Here is an 18,554-nt window from a genome sequence, read left to right as displayed (position 1 = left end):
TACGCTTTGACATTTCCTGTCTAGACTCATTTCGTTACGGGATATTTGTGGGAATTGTGGATCGTGGATCGTGTGTGTGTGGGCGTGTGGACTGCGTGTGGATTGTGTGGGCTGTTTTCGGTGTGGTTAGTTGCTTCTCTTTAATATTTAGTTAAATTATGAGGTACTTGAAACTTTTTGGCACAGTGAAAGTTTTCATTTACTTTACTTCTACCACTTTACTTTGATTTGTTCTCGTTTTATTATTTTGTTTTACATTCCACTTTTTGGTACGGCAAATATTCTCCTTAGTGCGTTAGACATTTAGTTAATACAAAAAACTGTTCATCCCCCCTTTTTTTTCTTTTATGTATCAAGTTGTTTCGCTTTTTCGCTTTTTGGATTTTCATTTACACTTTAATTCGATGTTCTTGGTTCAAGGTTTTGGTTTTCTCCATTTTACATTTTCTTTTTTATTATTCTCCCTTTTTCTGTGTCTGTTGAACTGAGTTAAATGAAGCAAATATCTGTTGAGAAATCATTTCTGACCTATGGGCTCTCCCTATTTTATTGTTTTTATTGTTTAATTGCACATTTCGTTTCCAGCGGACGGACGGTGCCGCCACCAGAGTTGCCAGCACCGCCCAAATTCTCTATTGTTTGCCATGGTTGCCATCGCTATAAACTATTCTTGCCTGTTCAGCTTGTTTGTAGGTTAGTTAAAACTTCAATGTTGTTTTCTTGTTGTGATCACAGTTAGTTTTGTGTTGTTGTAGTTGCAGTTTTAATTGTAATTGCTATTGGTAATTGTTAATTGTTGCTATGTTTGTTTCTAGTTTTGATTTGCCTTGCTTCGCTTTGCTTTGTATATAAATTAAACTATTGACGGTGGTAGATCCCATTAGTATCTCCTAGCTTTACAATAATCCTATTAACCAACTTCGACTCCCTCCTGAACATATTTGTATGTAGATCGGTCAACCGAAGAATAAATAATGCTTGCATCGTTTAAAACATTCTTTTACATTTAGTGGTTGGCTTAGTTTCAGTACAGTTGCTGCACAACGATTAACTAAAATCCCAATTAGCTTATTGTTTTCTGTGGTAGGTAACAGAGTTTGTTCAGTTATTGCATTGATTCTTGCAAAGTTAGTTTCCTCTCGCTTGTTGTTTGTTTTGTTTTTCTTGTTTTGTACAAATTGTTGCTAGTTTAGCTTCTATAGATCGGTGTAAAATTAAATATATTTTATCTATTGTGTATATCAACGGCAGATCTGCGGTACAATGTGTGTGGTACATATATCCCCCTTCTTTGTTTCGGTAGAAAATACAGACTATTTTGTTTATTGCTATTGCAAAGTTTGTGGCTGTTTTCGTTAAATGTGTTAGAGAAATAAGTTGTTTCACAGAACCAAATCGCATTTCGTTCCCATCTATCTGCACTTAATCATAGTTGTAGAAAAACGTAATCTTGTGCTACGATAATTATAATTCGTAATTATAATCGTAATCCTTACTCACACATATATATATATATATTTATATTTAGGGAGATAGGTGTATATTCAGAATCTTAAACACTTTAATACCCGTGCTAATTAGTTGCCCGTAATTTTGTTTTTCTCTAGTTTGCACCACAAGAAAAAAAAAAAAAATTGTAACTCCTGCGATTGAATTTTTACATCGATCTAATCGTAGAGCTTTTGGTAATAATAGGATTTATACATAGGCTTCATTCTACGCTTCCTGTATTCTGTATTCTGTATGGTGTATAGTGTATGGTGTGTGTGTGTGTGTGTGTGTATGGTGTGTGTGTGTGGTTTTCAGAGGCTGATCCTGGAGCTGGTTCCTTATCTGCGTAGGAGCCGCCTCCTACGCGCCTCATCTCAGCGCGGCGCATTGTGGATGTGGGTGGTCAGGTGCTTCGACAGGTAGTCGGCCCGCGCGAAGCACTTGCCGCAGGACTCGCAGTGGTAGGGCCGCTCGCCGGTGTGGATCCTCAGGTGGCGGGTCAGGTCGGACTTGCCACCGAAGGCCCTGCCGCAGAAGAGGCACACGAAGGGCCGCTCGCCGGTGTGTTTGCGCACGTGCAGCTTCAGGTTCTCCTTGGAGCGCACGCACTTGCCGCAGAAGGGGCACGCGAATCGCGAGGTGGCCGGCCTGGAATCGGATTAATGCAGCTCATTAGTTAAAGAATTTTAAATGATTTTATGGCATGTGTAGATAAGCATTGCTTGTGAAACGAGTACATTTACTAAAGGCCACACTGTTTTTTAATAATTTACTACAGCTTTTTATAAGTTCTGTAAATATTCTTTTGGTTACGTCAATCAATTGGAAATATCAATTGTATCATACATAGATTGAAATTATAAAATAAAATGACGTATACGCAAAACTACGTATACGCAATATTACGTATACACAAAATTACGTATACCCAACATTACGTATACCCAAAATTACGTATACGCAAAATGACGTATACGTAAAATTACGACTGTTAAACTTTTTATCTTATAATTATTTTAATAATTATTTAGATACAAGCAAATATTTGTAATTAATGTGTCATATAAACCAATTTATCAAACCATGTCTTGTTTTATGGTGTTACTACATAGTCAATTAAAATAAAAATTACTCATCCGCAGTGTGGGCCCATAATCTCTTCACCTAATACCAATGATTTCTTAAGGACTCACCGCTTGTCCCTCTGTCGCTCGGCGGCATCGACGCGCAAGAAGTTGAGTATGGAGGCCTCCTGGGGATTCAGTCCCAGGAACTGCTCGTTCGGAATGCGTTCGGCGTTGATCAGCGAGGTGAGCGAGCTGAGCGAACTGATGCCACCGCCGCCGGCGGCTGAGCCGCCCGCTCCACCGCCGCCGCTTCCGGCCGCACCGCTTCCGGTGGCGCCACCGCCGGAGTTGACCTGCGCCTGGGCGACGGCAGCGGTGGCCGCGGCAACGGCGGCAGCGGCTGCCGCCGAGGAGGAGGAGCCGGCGGCCGAGGTGGCCACCAGTGGCAGTGAGACGTGGCCCAGGTGGGTCGCATTGTGGTGCGCATGCTGCTGCTGCTGGTGGTGATGGTGGTGGTGGTGGTGGTGCTGGTGGTGTGCGTAGGAGGGATCCGTTTCCAAGTGGTGCAGGCGCGACTGCAAGAAAGGGCAATTGTCATTCATAATATAGCTGCTTCCCATTTATTTCATTACTGAGAATGAAATAGTGTGATTGTTTTTTCGGAATCTTATTTTTAAAATCCAGTATTTCCTAATATAAAATATTAGCTGAACATGTTTTTTGAATAGATCCCAGACAATTATTTAGACTAGCGGATGGAGAAACTTTGATTTCAAAATATCCATTTAACTAAAAATATTTTTATAATTTCAAATTATTTCCCCAGCTATAATGGTTTTGATTCATTTTCAATTTCTATGAATAAAATAATTAAAGTTGTTAAAAGTAAGTACCAATTATGTATTATTTAAATATGCTATTAAAAGAAACCACCAATCAGGTGCAATAAAGAAACCTTCCTGAACTATATAGATTTCTTGAACTCGAACCAATTGTTTTTGCCTGTTTTGGAATCCTTAAGGACTTAGTTCGAAGGACTCACCCGCTTGTTTGTACTATGAATGCCATCGGAGCTGCTGATGTTCGGCTCGGTGGCGCTGGTGGAGGCCGAGGCCGAGGAGTTGTTGTCCTGGTAGAGCATCGTGATGCCCGCCGAGTCGACGGTGTTGTCCTGCTCGTGCTCCTCGCTGTCGTTGGCCCGAGATTCGGCCGAGTGCTCCTCGGCGGCGCCCTCCCTCTTCACATTCACCCGCAGGTCCTCGCCCTCGTCGGCCAGCATTGGTTCCTGCGAACTGGTCACCACATCCTGGTCCACCGAGGTCACCGATCCCGAGGTGGGCGCCGCCACCGACACGGATAGCCCCGATGATCCTGCACTGCCCATTCGCCCGACCATGCCCACACCCACACCCACACCCACGCCCACGCCCACACTCTTCTTGCCATGGAGACGCTCGAGGGCGTGGTTGAGGCGGTGCTTCTTGAAGCTCTTGAGGTAGCGGAACTGCATCCCGCAGACGTCGCAGGTGAAGAGCTTGTCGGCGGGGAGGCGGGCGCGGTGGTTCTGCTCCTTGTGCTTGGCATAGGCACTGCGGTAGCGGTACGACTGGCCGCACTGCTCGCAGATGAAGGGCTTCTCCTCGCCGGGTCCGACATGGGGATGCTGGAGGGCGGCGTGCTGCTCCAGCAGCCAGACGTTCGGGAAGTGGGCGTTGCAGACGACGCAGCGGGTCTCCTCCTCGATGGTCTCGCCACCGGTCACTCCGCTGCCGCCGCCGCCGCCCACCAGCTGGACACCCGATCCCGATCCCGATGCCGAGTTGCCACCGCCCGAGGAGCTGAACAGCGAGGAGCAGGTGTCCGAGGGACTCTTCAGCATCTGGCTGAGCTGCTGGGTGAGCAGCGGTGGCGTGGATGAGGTGGACGAGGAGGAGCTCTTCTCCTTCAGGTCGGAGCCACCACTTCCGGCCGCTCCGGCCAGCAACAGTTGGGTGTACTGCCTCAGGCCGGCGGCGTCCACGATGACGCTGCCCGCTCCCGATAGCGAACCCGATCCCGATCCGGATCCAGATCCCGATACCGACACCGATCCCGAGAGTCCCGGTGTGCGACGCTGGCGCTGCAGGAGCTGCTCCAGCGACTCCTTGTACAGCTGGGCACTCCTCTCGCTGGGCAGCTCCACGATGGTCACCTCGTCGCTGTCCGCCGAGCTCCGCTTGCAGCTCTCCTCGCCGGAATCGTTGGACAGCGCCGTGATGGTGGTGGAGCTGGTGGCCATTTGCTGGGGCGAGGGCGAGGATTTGGCGCCCTTGCCCTGCTGCTGCTGGTAGAAGGCGGTGGGCGTGGCCGTGGGATAGCGCAGGTTAAAGGTCGCCGTCGCGTTCGCCGCCTGAGGTTGCTGCGGTTGCTGTGTGTGTTTGTACTGGATGTCGCCGGAGCGACCGGCACTGTTCTGACCCGTCGCCGCCGCGGAGGAGGAGGAGCCGGAGGAGGAGGAGGCGGAGGCGGTGGTCGCCGTGGCCGTCGCCGTGGCCATCGACTGGCCCGCCTGGTAATCCTTGGTCAGCAGATCGCTGAGGGTCGTGAAGCGGTGCGGAAAGTCCTTGGGCGCCGCCAGCAGACCGCGTGTCCTGCGGGCATTCAAATTGTTGAAATAAGTACTGTATTTTGGAACTATTTCAAGGGATCCCAGTCAATTTCCTATTTTTAAGTCTATATGAACACTGTATCAACTGATTGTTGAGGTGATAATTAGTGTGTAATCTAAAGATTATATTCTTATTCTTGCAAGTGCTTCAATACAAAATTAGGTTTTTTCCTGCTCGTCAAATTTTATAAAAATGTTAAGGACATTTTCAAAGACTAATTGTACTGTTAACAATATAGTTATTATCAAAACTATTTAATAGGTTTTAGTTTCTATGCAGTTTACTTAATAGTTTTCAATTGAAGCTATATTTAATCTATATCGTACGATAGATCACAAAAGTTGACCCATAACTTATAGAGCCCATAACTTGGTCCATTAATTCCAGCTCTTATGGTAATGTGCCTTTAAAAGTTTGTGGTTTAATTATCTAATATTTTGTATTACAATTTTAATGTTAGTAATGAAAAACATTGCTTCCACTTTAAGTTCACATTTTATAGTTTGTGGTTTAATTCTTTGAAAATCTGTATTTTTCTGTTCTGCTATTTCTAAACATTCTAACTTGTGCAGTTAAACTATGATTTTAAATTAGCATACCCCTAAATTTAGTTTAGTTACCCTATAACCTACTTTATTTTAAAATATTTATATGAGCATGTATTTTTGATTTTATTTAATTCAAACTTAAGGGGTATGTGAACTTCGGTCTGCCGACCATAGATCCCTTTGCCTTTATTTAGGGGTCAAGGGTCACTCACCTGAGGGCCTCCTCCGCCAGCCAGGTCTGGTGGTGCAGTATGCTGAGAATTCTGGACGGATCGATGTCGAAGAGGCTGAGGCCGAGGGGCGAGAAGGGGAAGGCGAAGGGGGTTGGGCAGCGACTGGCGGCCATCGCGCTCATCGGTGAGCTGAAGTTGCGGAGCAGCTGTGGGATCAGAAATGGGGATATTCAGTGGGGTTCTGGCGGTACTGCGATCGATGTTTTGGTGTGCAGTGCCTCGTTCCGATCTGCTTTATTTCTGTTTTTTCATTTCATTCTTTTTTTTTGTGGGTCAGAGGTCAGAGGGGCTCAAATAAGATGGCCTTAGTTCTAAATTGAAGTGAGGAGGGACTGCTAGACTGCCGGGGGGAATGCCTCTAGTCTCGGGTATGGAATTCTATATCCTGGACGGGGTTTTTGGGGCTATGCTACATTTCCAACTCATGCAAGGCAACTGAATACAAGGCAAGCAAACACTTAAAAGCTCACACAAAAAGACATCTAGATATGGACAAACTATCTGGCAGATATGGCAAATGAAAGTACGGAAAAGTCGAAACGAAAAGTCGATAGAGAAAAATGGGGAAGAAGCTGCAGGAGTAATGGATAAATATACTTACGTGACGGCTATTAATTGTCGGTCATGAGTACATTTTGGGGGCGAAAGATTTCTTATAACTAAACACTAGAAATCTTAAACAACTTTTCTTTAAAATACTCTTTAAAATAAAAAGAACTCTTAAGATTTCTTACTTTCAAAATTATTGAAAACTAATAAATTAGAGTTCAAATCAAAACGAAATAAAATTTATTTCCGTGTGGTAACATATAATAAATAATGGCAAAATGTTAATATTTGTTAAACTTTCATTGATATTAGTATAGGAAAAAATAAACACCAACGAAAAAATAGTGCTTTACAATTTCCAAAAGAGTGCATTGAAATATTGTACGTTTTTTTTTAATGCCACTATTATTTATTATATTAATTATATCCATGGCTGAGCCACGTTCTTTAATAAAAACTCGAGATGTGTCAAATATTTTTCAATATTTTTATTTATATAGAATTTTATTTCATTTTCTTCATCTCTTCTTTGTTTGTTTTCCATTTTTTAGCTTCTCCAGCTGCATCTTTCATTCTTTGTTTTTATTCATTACTCTGCTTGTTTTGTGTGTAAGAGTGTGTAAGAGTCGCGTGTTTGAACAAGTTCTCAAGTTCTCAATTTCTCAATTTATTTTTATCTTTTATCTTTTCATTCGCTCGACTACTAAAATGTTGTTAGGCATAGACTACAGACTATATAGCTAGCTATATATGACTGATCCTTCTGCTGATCCTATAGGTTTTTCTTGTTCTGCATTTTATTTTCATTTTCATTTCCATTTTCATTTGTTTTCTTTTTCTTTCTAGTTTTAGCTTGCTGTCTTGATTCCCTCTCGTTAGCCTTTCATTTTTGTTGACATTCTTTTTTGGGGTTTTGGGGAAAATTTTGGGGTTTCGGGACTTGCGGATAGAAATCAAATCTGAATTGGAGGCTGCTCTCTGGAAACTTGTAGAATCTTCTTTGCCTGGCTTTTTGTTAGCATTCTTCATATTTGTTTGTGTTTTGGTTTTTTGTTATAAACTATGATATGCCTTGCTTTGCTTAAATATTTTTCTTATATTTTCCCTTCATCATTTATGTCTGTAATAATTTTCATATAAATTTGTTGTTCTGTGTGTGAATGTGGTTGTTAATTTTTCTTTTCTTTTTTTGGTTTTGGTTTGCCTAAAATATGTTTTTCGGTTTGCCTGTGTGTAAGTAATTGAATTCCATTTCGTTCTAAAATATTTTTCTTGATTGCGTCTATTTGTTTTCTTTTTTATTACTTGCTTACTTTTTGTTTGGTGCCTGATAAGCTGCTCTCTTTAGTTTTTAGTTCTCGAGTTTTTTAGTTATTATTCAGCATTGGGTCAACTCGAAAAATGAGTCGAGTCGAAAATTGAGTGGAGAGTTCTTGTAAGTAATTATTTTTGCTCAGTGCTTTTGGTTTTTTTAGTTCTCATTTCGACTACGAAAAAAATATATAGTTAGCGTATATTTTTAACCTTCCGTTTTGTTTTCTTTAGTAATAATTATTTTGTTTTGTTTTGGTTTTTTTTTTTTTTTTTGGGTATTTTCCATATATATCTGTTGAGTTCCCATCAAGCTCTCTTGCATATAGAGTACAAAGTACTGTATGGAACTATATGTTATATAGTTCCAGCTCGGGTGTGTTGGTATGGGTGCTAAGTGTGTGTAAAACGATAAGGAATGTACATGAGAGTGAAATGGTTTTTATATATTTTTATTTCGCTTTTGTTGGTTTCTATCATTTGCTTTTTATTAGCCACAAAATATCAAAATCTTATTACGAATTATAAAAAAAATAAATGAAAACTAAATTGTATCGATTGGAACTTAAATTGCAGTTTATAGTTCTATATATGTGTAAATATATAATTTGCATTATTTTAGAGTCATTTTAAGTTTACGCTCGCTCAATAAATAATGGGAAATTGCTTAACTTAGGATAAGGTTAATGAAAAATGTTTAATAAAACTTAAGCGGGTGATTATTTAAGATTTAGTTTTTAGTTAGTTAGTCGCTGCTGCTCTTAGTGAATTTTTTCGGCCTTGGCCTTAAATTAATTATTGTATAATTCTTCCATCGCATTCTCTTTTTTTGTTGGTTTTTCTGTGTGGTGTGTTTACAGTTAGTTAAGAATATATATTTATATAAATTATTTATGTATCTTGTATGTCTATATTGTAGGAACATATTGACGTAATCATAACGTATTGCAGCTATTTGTTCATCCTCTTAATTCGGTTATTGTTTATTGTTTAAACTTTTCTTCGGATTTCGGTTTGTTGTGAATTTCATATTCTTTTCTGTGGTTTTTTAACCGCCTTACTCTGTTTATTAACCCTCATATTAGGCAGTTCCTTTGCATTAGGGAAAACAGCTCATTAATCCCAGATTTTTTTCGGGGGGGGAAATCCCCTTTGGAATGCCTTGAACTCGAGCTGTTTTCCCTAGCTTTTATTGATTTAGGTTCAATAACTTAAGAGAAAATATTTTAAAAAAAGTCTACAAACAAACAAATAATAAGTTTTAAAACATATTTGTAAAATTATTTATGAATGAGCCTCAATAGGGAACTTACAAAAATTTTCTCAACCGTCGTTTACTAAAACTATTATTTTGCTACCCATTTTTCAACAGTCCTTCTTCGTGTGTGCTGCTATTTTGTATTATATTTCATATAAATATTTTGGATGCTTGGCTTGAATTCTCAATTCAAGATCAATTAAAACGAAAACAACTACTCTGTAAATGATTAATCTGTTTTTTTTTTTCCATATTCTTGAAAAATTATGGAGGAAGGTTAAAAATGTATTTCTTTCATATCGCTTATGTCGAAAATATGCTTTTTTCTTTTTGGGTTTTTAATTTATTCAATATGTTTACATTGTTTGTGGTGTTTTCCTTCTGTGAAAATAGTATTATTCTCTTTCATTACTAAAAACTAGTATAATTTTTTGATAAATTGGTTTCTTGTGTGTCTGTGTTTTGTGTGGCTTTTCCTTTCATTTATCATCATTCCGAACCTTTTCTCTCTTTTTATTTTTTTTGGGATATGCAAAACTACTTTGTTGTTGTTTCTACTTTGTTTCTCGATTTGGTTGAGTGTGTGATTTTGTGTGTGTGAGTGTGTGTGTGTGGAGTGTAGTATAGCTAACTGCCTAAAATTCGCAAATTTGCTTGCAGTTTTCTAATAGTTTTTCCTTTTTTCCGTCGTTCGTTAGAAACTAATTTCTTTTTTACATGCCGTAAGTACTTTTTGTATAAATGTAGGTGTGGTTGTCTGTGTGTGAGATATACTAATGTATAGGTGTGTATGTATATTTAGTTATATATATATGTATATATAGATCTCAATGCCTCCCATTGCTCGCTAAAAAAATAACTATCAAAAAAACTGCAATTTCCATTTTTGACTTCCTTGTTGTTTTTTTTTTTTTTGTCTTTTTTTTTAGGTTTTTGCTCTGCGCATTTTTATAAAATATTACTTTAGTATGTATAATGTATATATGTATTGTATATATATATTTTTTTTTGGTTTTCGATTTTTATTTTATTTTTATTCGTTTTTTTTTGTTGTTTTGTTTTAAAGGGGAGTAGGCACTACAGTGTTGTTTTTTCTCTCTTTCCTTTTTACCTTTCTGACGTTTTCTTTTGGTTTTCTCTTGTGTTTCATTTCCTCGCTAATTTCCAAAAAATTGTTTAGCTTTCCCTCATTTCGACAAATATAAAATAAGCCCCACAAGCTAGTATTAACAATTTTCCTCGCTGGTTCAGCCTAAATTTTCCGCTTCCTTCGCCTCTCTGTATATGTGTGAGTTCCTCTTTCTGTGTGTACGTGTATTGAGCTTATACCGAAAAAAATTGTTTACAACTTTTGAAGCTTTCTTTTAGGTTTCCAATGTCCTGCTATTTGTTTACTTTATATATAACTATATATATATATATAAGTGTGTAGATATCATATTCTTTAACTTGACTTTAGCGTATCAAAAAGTGTGTACGTTGTGTTTGTGTGGAAATGTACATTTTGGAAAGGATATTTTGGGGAGGGGGCTTTTCCGCGCTGATATTCCTCAAAAATTGGTTCTATGTTTGTCTCCGTTTTAGCCTTACTTTAGACTTGGTTAAAAAATTGTTTGCTTTTGTTTTTCTGCTGTGTTTTTTTAAACGTATTTTATGTACATGTTTCAGCATGTTTTAAGTCAAAAATCAAATTTCCAATGGACTATTTTGTTTTGTTTTTTATGAAAGATTATTGATTTGTGTGCTTTTAGGGACAATCAGGAAACTAGGAATTACAAATGTTTGCTTTTGGGCATTTCTTGAATTAGTAAATCAACATGGTACATTTTTTGAAACTTTGATTTATTATTAAAATTTTGAAAAATATTTTTTCAGACTTTAAAACTAGTTTGCCTGATTCTCCGGAACTCACACAAACCCACAATTTGAGTGTATTTTTCAAACTTATTCGTGTTTGTTTTTGGTTCGTTTTTTTTATCTATGTACAGTATGTCCTCGAATTGTTAGCTTGGCACTCAAACATATTTTGTTTATCTTTTGGTTATTGGGGTCTCATTTATTTAGAGCTTTATGGCTGTTATTCTTATTGGGGTTGTTGGTGTTCTTGATGTTGTTGTTGTTGTTGTTGTCGTTATTGTGGTTGATTTTATACGCCGATGAAACCAATTGCTAGTTATCATTATGTTTAGTTTATTGCGTTTCACTGTCCCGCTTGCTGCGCTTACAAGTTTCGCTTAACGAACAGAAAAAGGCATATTCAAAGTAAGGATTTGTTAAACAGAAACACATGCGGTATACAAAAAATATACTACGAATACTACGAACAAACAATTTTTATATACTTTGACTACAACTCAAGTTGTTTTCATTTGTCTTTGTATTTGCTTCTTTTTTTTTTTTGCATTTTCTTTATTTTGGGTTTTGGGGTTTTATATTTGTAACACTGTAAAAAACGTGGAAAACATCTATGAGCTGGGTGTAAATATCAATTGTTACTTCGCTTGTCATTTGTCTTTTGTTCATTTAATAATTGTTTCTATTTATCGGTCTATCGATCGTTTCACTGTGGGTACTTAAGTTATTTGTATTGTAGGTGATTATGTAAATCAATGAAGAAGGCAATTCGTCAACAGGGTACATGTGTGTAGGTATGTGTGTGGCTCAATCAATCAATCAATTACTTTAACGGTTGTAAGAGAGTGTATGCTGACATTCCGGGGGCCGGAACTAGTTCACCTGAACTTGGTTCATCAGAAACTATTTATTTACAGTGTAAGAGCTTGTGTGGTTCATCGATTATTGTTAAACAAACTGGATATAGTGTTTAGCTATTTCCAGTACGCTGATTGTATTTTGGTGCTATTTGGTTCGGTTTTCGGAACTAGTTCCTATTTTCGTCAGTTCACGTCTTGCCTTGGATTATTGTCACTTGAGAGAGAGAGATAGAGAGAGAGAGTTCTATTGGTAAATGCGAATATTATTTTCGGAACTAGTTCTGGCCCTGAAATCGGGAGATTGTGGCATACTTCTCAGCGTAACTTCGAATTATTTGGTCACTTAAAAAAGGCATTTATTGCGTTTGGAGCAGGGGCAGGAGGTCTCTAAGCAAGGGTCTATTTATTGTATAAAAACCCACACTTTTAACTATCCTGTGGTAACGAAAAATAGATACAAATTAAAAATCAAAGCACTTATTCAGTTTGCTTATCGTTTATATTTCATTTCTCCTTATAGTTGTTGCTGTTTGTTCTTGTTGATTAGAGTTAATTAAAAAAATACGTTTCAATTAAAAAATATAAGTCGATTGTAAACATTTTCTATGTATGTATGTAATGCATTTGTAAAGCATTTCCTCCGCAGCCATTATGTTGTCTGTTTTCCATATTTCTATATCAACTTTTTCAACACTTTTTTGTAAATTAGATTTGTGTTTAAATATTGGTACTATTGTTGTTTGCTGTTGCAGTTGTTGTATATATTTGGTTGTATATAATATATTTCTAGATATATACTGAGCGATATATGCATATATAAATATTGTTTGTTGCTTGTTTCTGTTCTGTTCTGCTGTTCATTCATTAGTTATATTGTATTGGAAGAATCTGTGTTTACCCTGAGCACTTTTTCTGCTAGAACAAATTGAAAATAAAAATTGAAAACAAAAACATGATTGCAAAAAATGTCTATGCCAAAAATGAAAACCGAAACGAAGTTTTCAAAAGGTTCTCTTGCCGAAACTTGCAATTTTTGTTTTTTCATATTCATTTTCATTTGATTTTTATTATATTGAGTTGGAATTTGGTTTTGGGAATTTTGCTTAGGTAATTTTGCATAACTGTTTTGGTTGTTTTTGTTTAATTATTTTACTGATTCCGTTTTTGTATTTTTCTTTTTGTGTGCCAAAGCTTCTCTCTAGGTCTGAGTTAGTCGTTCGAATTTCGCTTGGAATCGTTTTAAAACGAACTAAAAACGTTTGTATTAAAGTAGGTTTGAGTATGTTAATGTTGCTAGTATGCATTGTATGTATATAGATTTATATAAATTCGACTTGTATGCAATTCTAGCGTAATTGTTAATTATCCTTATTTTTCCCTCGTCACCATTATGTTTATCCTCTCAACTGCTATTGCTGTACAAGTTGAAGCTTCGATTTAGGCATATATCCTAGGGGAATTGGGGGTTGTGAGTGTGTGTGTTGTTCCTGTCTGTGTGTGTGTGTGTGTGTGTGTGTCGCTATTTATATAGGTTCATATATAAATATCCTTACTTTCGCTTTTCCAAATATTTTGTATACATATATAATTTTGTATTATTTTTTCTTGTTGCTGTTGTGTTTCTTGTTCTTGTATATATAATTTTAAATTCCTGTTTCCTTTAAAATGCATTTTTGCAGTTACGCCTAATGATATTTTTCTTTTTAATTTAATTATTTATTTTTAGGTTTGTCCTGTGCTTAGAACTCAAGGAAGAACCTAAAGCAGAAATCGTAAAACTGAAGCTGAATATCTGAATACATATGCTGCTTCTATGTGGGTGCTTTAGGTGCCTTTAAATATATATTAAATTTATCCATATCCATTTTTTAGTTTTAGATTTTTCGAAAATTTCGAAACTAAATCTTTTGGAAACTAAAAGAAGCTTAATCAATTTTGAGTCTCTCGTTTCTATTTAGGCCTAAAAGTTTTTTATCGAAAAATTTCCACTAAAAATTTGTGTTAGCATTGATTTGATCCAAAAGTTCTTTTTTCTCTCTTTTTATGTAAAAAAAAAAACTGGCAACATTTGGAAAATAAAAACCTCAAAAGAAAACGAACAGAAAAAAAGGGAATAAGAAAGAAATTAAACTAAAAACAAACTGTGTGTCTATTTTTTGTTTGTTTGGGTCAATTGGCAATTTTGTATATTTTGCTATATGTTTATTAATTATTTTATTTTGCTGTTTTCAAGGAACTTGTTAGAAATTTTTTCTTGTTGCTGCTGTTTGATGGCTTGTTGAAATATTAAAAATAAGAAAATAATTGAAACACAAATTAACGTTTATGGGGGAACCAAACTAAGGAACTTTTGATCACAACTTAAGCGCTAAGCAAAATCAATTCTTATCAACTAAGCTTAATGAATAGTAAACCATAAAAATGAGGGCAAATGAAAATGCTTACACAATGAATTTTTCAATGATATGTGAAAAGATTGGATGAATATAAAAATGAGAAAATGAAAGTTGAACGTATAACGTAGAACGTAGAAAAAAGGCCAAAAGTTGTATAATTTTTTTTATTTTCATTTCGTTTGTTTTTCCACTTAAACTGTTGTCGCTATTTATTTTCATTTATTGATTTTGAATTTAAATTTAATCTTTGACACATGTGTTAAGTTTGTTTTATTTTTTTATGGTAGGTTGGTTGGTTTTCTTTTCTCATATAGATTACAAATTCATTGTGTTCTGGCTGAAAATCGTTTAACAAAATTATATGCGTGTGGGTAATACATTACAGAACAGAAAGAACTTTGAACTTATCAAAGAAATAAACAAAAAATATATCAATTTGTTGCCACGTTTTTTTTAGTTAAATTGGTTTTGTTTTGTTGCTAAAGCTAAATAAATTTCATATAAGTTGGTATAATAATAATAACATTTCGCTTAAACATTTAGAACTAAATATATATAATTATATATATTTATGAAGGTGTTTATATTAAAAAAAAAAATTAATAAGAGACACAGAGCATGAAACATTGTGTGTATGTATGTGAGAGTTTGTGTGGGGGTTGTTTTCAGTGCATTTATTTAATTTAAAAAAAAAATAGCAATAAAAAAATATTTCCTCTGGAATCGAAGCCCCTAACCCTCACCCCTCCTCTTCCACCGGTTTGTCTACTCTTATTTCCTTGGAATGTTTTGGTTTTCTTCTCTTTTCGATTTTCCCTGTTTTCTTTTTCTGCGGCGGCTGTGCAAAGACTTTTACTGGCTGTGCCAAAAATAAAATCAATTGTTTCCCCTTTTTTGGTTTCTAATTTCCCCTATTGAAATGCAATTAAAATTATTGAGAAAGCTTTTGGTTATTATATTTATTTACCCATTACTTTTATCGTTTTTAATTGTTTATAATTTTGTTTCTAAAAGGCCGAAAATCACAATTTTGTTTTGCTTTCTTTTTCTTCATTTGTTCCTAAAGGTTAAATTTTGTTTTGTTTACGCTTGATTATGTTGGATAATTGTTAATGCAGATATCCGTTGTGTTTGCTTTCGTTTTAACATCACAATTATTGAATTGATGCCTGTTGCTTTTCTACTCCCCTAAAGTCCACTAATACTGCATGAGAAAAGTAAGCCAACAACAAAGGTGAAAAATGGCAACGCTTTCCCTCGCTTTTCCAAAATGCAAAGCAAATAATTCTCCTCCCCTTTTGTAATTTTTGTTTTTTGGTTAAATATTTTTGTTATCCATTAATTATTCACTACTCTTGTAATGCTATCACAGCCAAATTGTTTAATCCAAAAGTTTTTGTGTTTGTTTCCGTTTTTTTCGTTTTTGTTTCTTGCCAAAATGTTTTTGTTTTTTTTTTTTGGTTTAAAATTTAGAATTTTGAATTTTGTCTAGCGTGCTAAATGTGCGTTTGTTGTTGCCTCTTTTTTCTTAATATTTAAACATTTTTTGTTATTTTTTTTTTGCAGCTTGCTGTTCCCGATCCGTTGCCAAAAATCGAATAAAAAAAATCTTCGCCCCAGCCGCAGAAACGAGATAATGATTTTCCTTCGATTTTCACGCTTAGCCCCAGCCACAAACTTCCTTGGTTTTTTTTATAGATAATTTTTGTTTTCATTTGTTTATAATTTTGAGATCGATTTGCATTTCTTGTTGTTTCGTTTGCTGTTGTTGCCGGGCTAATCACTTAAGTGGGTGGAAGAGGTATTTTTAGCGAGGGTCTGCGGAGCTTCTGCTTCCATTAAGCCAAAGAAGAGAATTCGTGATAACGTGATAACTCAAAAAAAAATCTATATTTACTTATATAACGCTAAGCTTTCCCTTCTGCTTTAGTTACAAGCACATTTCATTATCGTAAAGCCAAAAATTGGGTTGGGGGTGTGTGTGGGGGGTTGTTGTTTTCAAAGCAAAGTAAACTTGGTAGGGTGAGTGGTATTAAAAAAAAGAAGGGTAAAATATGTGAGTTTGCGTCATCAATTTCGGGTGATCTTTAAGCCAAATTTTCTGTTTTCTTCCGCTACAGCTACACTTAGTTGGTATTCCTAGTGTGTTTTTTTCCCTCTACTACTCATATACATATATATATTTTTTGGTTTATGTATAAGATTTATATAAATATCGTTAAGATCACAGATATTCTATGTAATTCTGCTGCTGCTGCTTTTCATTTCATTTCATTTTAATTTTTCTCAAATTTTATCTGAATTTCCAAAAATGTCTCCGTTTCGGTTTCTGCATCTGGTTTATATAGATATATAAATATTGTATATAGATATATGTATATGTTACTGTATAATAAGTTCAGTGAGTGTATAATATACGCGTGTGTGAGCGAGGGGATCGGGGGACTAAGTTGCACTAACTCACTATCGAAAAGAGTCCTCTATATAGCCTGGTTTTTGTATCGTTTTTTTTTCTCGTGTGTTGGTGTATTGGGATATGTATTTTCTACTGCGTTTACTTGCTCGAAAGTAAGAACCAAAGACGCACAAAAGAATGCTACATTTGATGGTGATTGGTGAATTGTTGTATTGGATGTCCCCAGTAGTTCACTTTGCTTTTACTTGGTTTGAAGTTGGGTTTTTTTTGGTGTTATTTGGGATGTTGGTGCTCACCAGTTCACTTTGCTTTTACTGATTTTTTTGAGTGTGGCCTAGTGTTGCGGGTGTTTTCTTTTTCGATCGGGGACAGGGATTATGTTTACTTTAAGCTACTTTAACGCTTTATTATCATCGTCAACATCCTACGTTCTCGGATCCTTCGGCTTCGGCTGCTACTTAAAATGTTACATCACGTGTGTTCACTGTTCTTTTCATTACGTTTATGTTTATCGTTATCGTTAATCGCTATCGTTAGCATTACTAAATTGTATTCAATTAGATCAATTTTATCATGTATAGTTAGCAATTTTTTATGTTTTTAATATTTTTGTAAATTTCTTTTCAATTTTTTTTGCGCTTTTTCTTTCTTGCCTATATGTCTTACATTCTCTAACATATACTTTTGAAAAATATATATATCATATATATATATATGTATATATATATATATATCATTTTTATTAGATTCCTGCTACAACTCTCACGCTGCGCTTTAGCTGTTTTCCTGGGTAGAAAAAACGTTTCTCTCTCTTTACCTGCCATCCAAAAAAAGGAATATATCTTCCCTAGCATTTCTTCACATCTGTCTCCAGGATCAGGAACTCATCCTGTATCATCAAAAAAAAAAAAAAAACAAGTTTGCTTCTTGGTATAAACTTCAACAATTCGACAATATGCTGCTATATAATTATTGTATATAATGTTTATATTAATATAGATGTTTTATGTACGGTTATAGCCTGCCTGCTCTATTGTGTCAGTGTGTGTGTGTGTGTGGTTTTGTTGTATTGGTATAGGTGTTGGTGTTGGTGTGTTTCTGTCTCTTTCCTATTTGCTAGAGTTTCTGCTTGCCCAGAACTTTCAGAACTGATGCCTCGTTTACATAATTAATAAAATATATACATATGTATATACATGGATTCAACGGTATATACATATATGTGGTTGTGTGTGTATTGGTGTGTCGGGCTGTTGTTGTGTTGGTGTATTTTCTTATATTGGTCTCTCCTCTGTTTTTCTTTGTGTTTTCTTTCCTCATTAAGTAAGTCAAAGTTCTTGTTGGCTTGTCCTCATCAATTGTTGTTGTAGTTGAAATTGTTGGTGTTGCTGTTGTTGTTGGTGTTTTGCAAGTAGTTTGCATTGTTATTGCTGCTGTTGTTGTTGTTGTTGTTATTGTTATTATTATAGTAGTAATAGTAGTAATAATAATAATTTAATAACAAACTAAAATCGTTTCACTATTGCGGCAACTCATCCTTTGTATCGACCGGGCTGCTGGGTGACAAAAACTTGCGCACGTACTTGGGAAAATGCGTTTTCTCGTGCGCCTTGAGTATCGTTGAGCGCGAGAAAGTTTTCCCGCACATAGTACATCGGAACGGCCGTTCGCCTGCAATGCGATTTCCCCAAGAAAAGGGCAAGGAAATCAAGGAAATACGTTTCAATATAGATAATGTGTTCACAATGTGTATTTGGTTCTCAAAATGAAAGTGAGGGATGATAAAGTCGAAGGTCTAATCGATGACTCCTAAACACTTTTCCTATTTATTTGACTAGTAAAAATAAGATGAAGGGTAGCATTGTAAATCTTTAATGACTTAAAGCCATTTGGGCAACTGTAATTTGCAATATCTTTTTGTAT

General features: G+C 36.2%; 1 protein-coding gene across 7 annotated transcripts in view; it reads right to left on the bottom strand.

Annotated features, from left to right (window-relative positions):
• Positions 1 to 326: 326 nt before the first annotated feature.
• Positions 327 to 18,554, bottom strand: part of LOC108043247 (broad-complex core protein) — a 126,766-nt gene continuing 108,538 nt past the window's right edge. For 5 of the 7 annotated variants that reach the window (XM_044460883.1, XM_044460887.1, XM_044460885.1 and 2 more), the window contains 4 exons: positions 5,967 to 6,133; positions 3,601 to 5,188; positions 2,685 to 3,133; positions 327 to 2,139 (listed from right to left, as the gene is read on the bottom strand). In XM_044460883.1, coding sequence (XP_044316818.1) covers positions 1,866 to 2,139; positions 2,685 to 3,133; positions 3,601 to 5,188; positions 5,967 to 6,133 — 2,478 coding nt within the window. In that variant the 3' untranslated portion in view covers positions 327 to 1,865. Of the gene's footprint in view, positions 2,140 to 2,684; positions 3,134 to 3,600; positions 5,189 to 5,966; positions 6,134 to 15,727; positions 18,303 to 18,554 lie in introns of those variants that run through there. The other 2 variants (XM_017121855.2, XM_017121858.2) reach the window with 1 other exon arrangement.

The sequence above is a fragment of the Drosophila rhopaloa genome, unplaced genomic scaffold (assembly GCF_018152115.1).
Source record: "Drosophila rhopaloa isolate 14029-0021.01 unplaced genomic scaffold, ASM1815211v1 contig_3, whole genome shotgun sequence".
Taxonomy (NCBI): Eukaryota; Metazoa; Arthropoda; class Insecta; order Diptera; family Drosophilidae; genus Drosophila; species Drosophila rhopaloa.
Note: the sequence above shows the minus strand (reverse complement) of the source record. Positions and strands in the feature narration are given on the sequence as shown.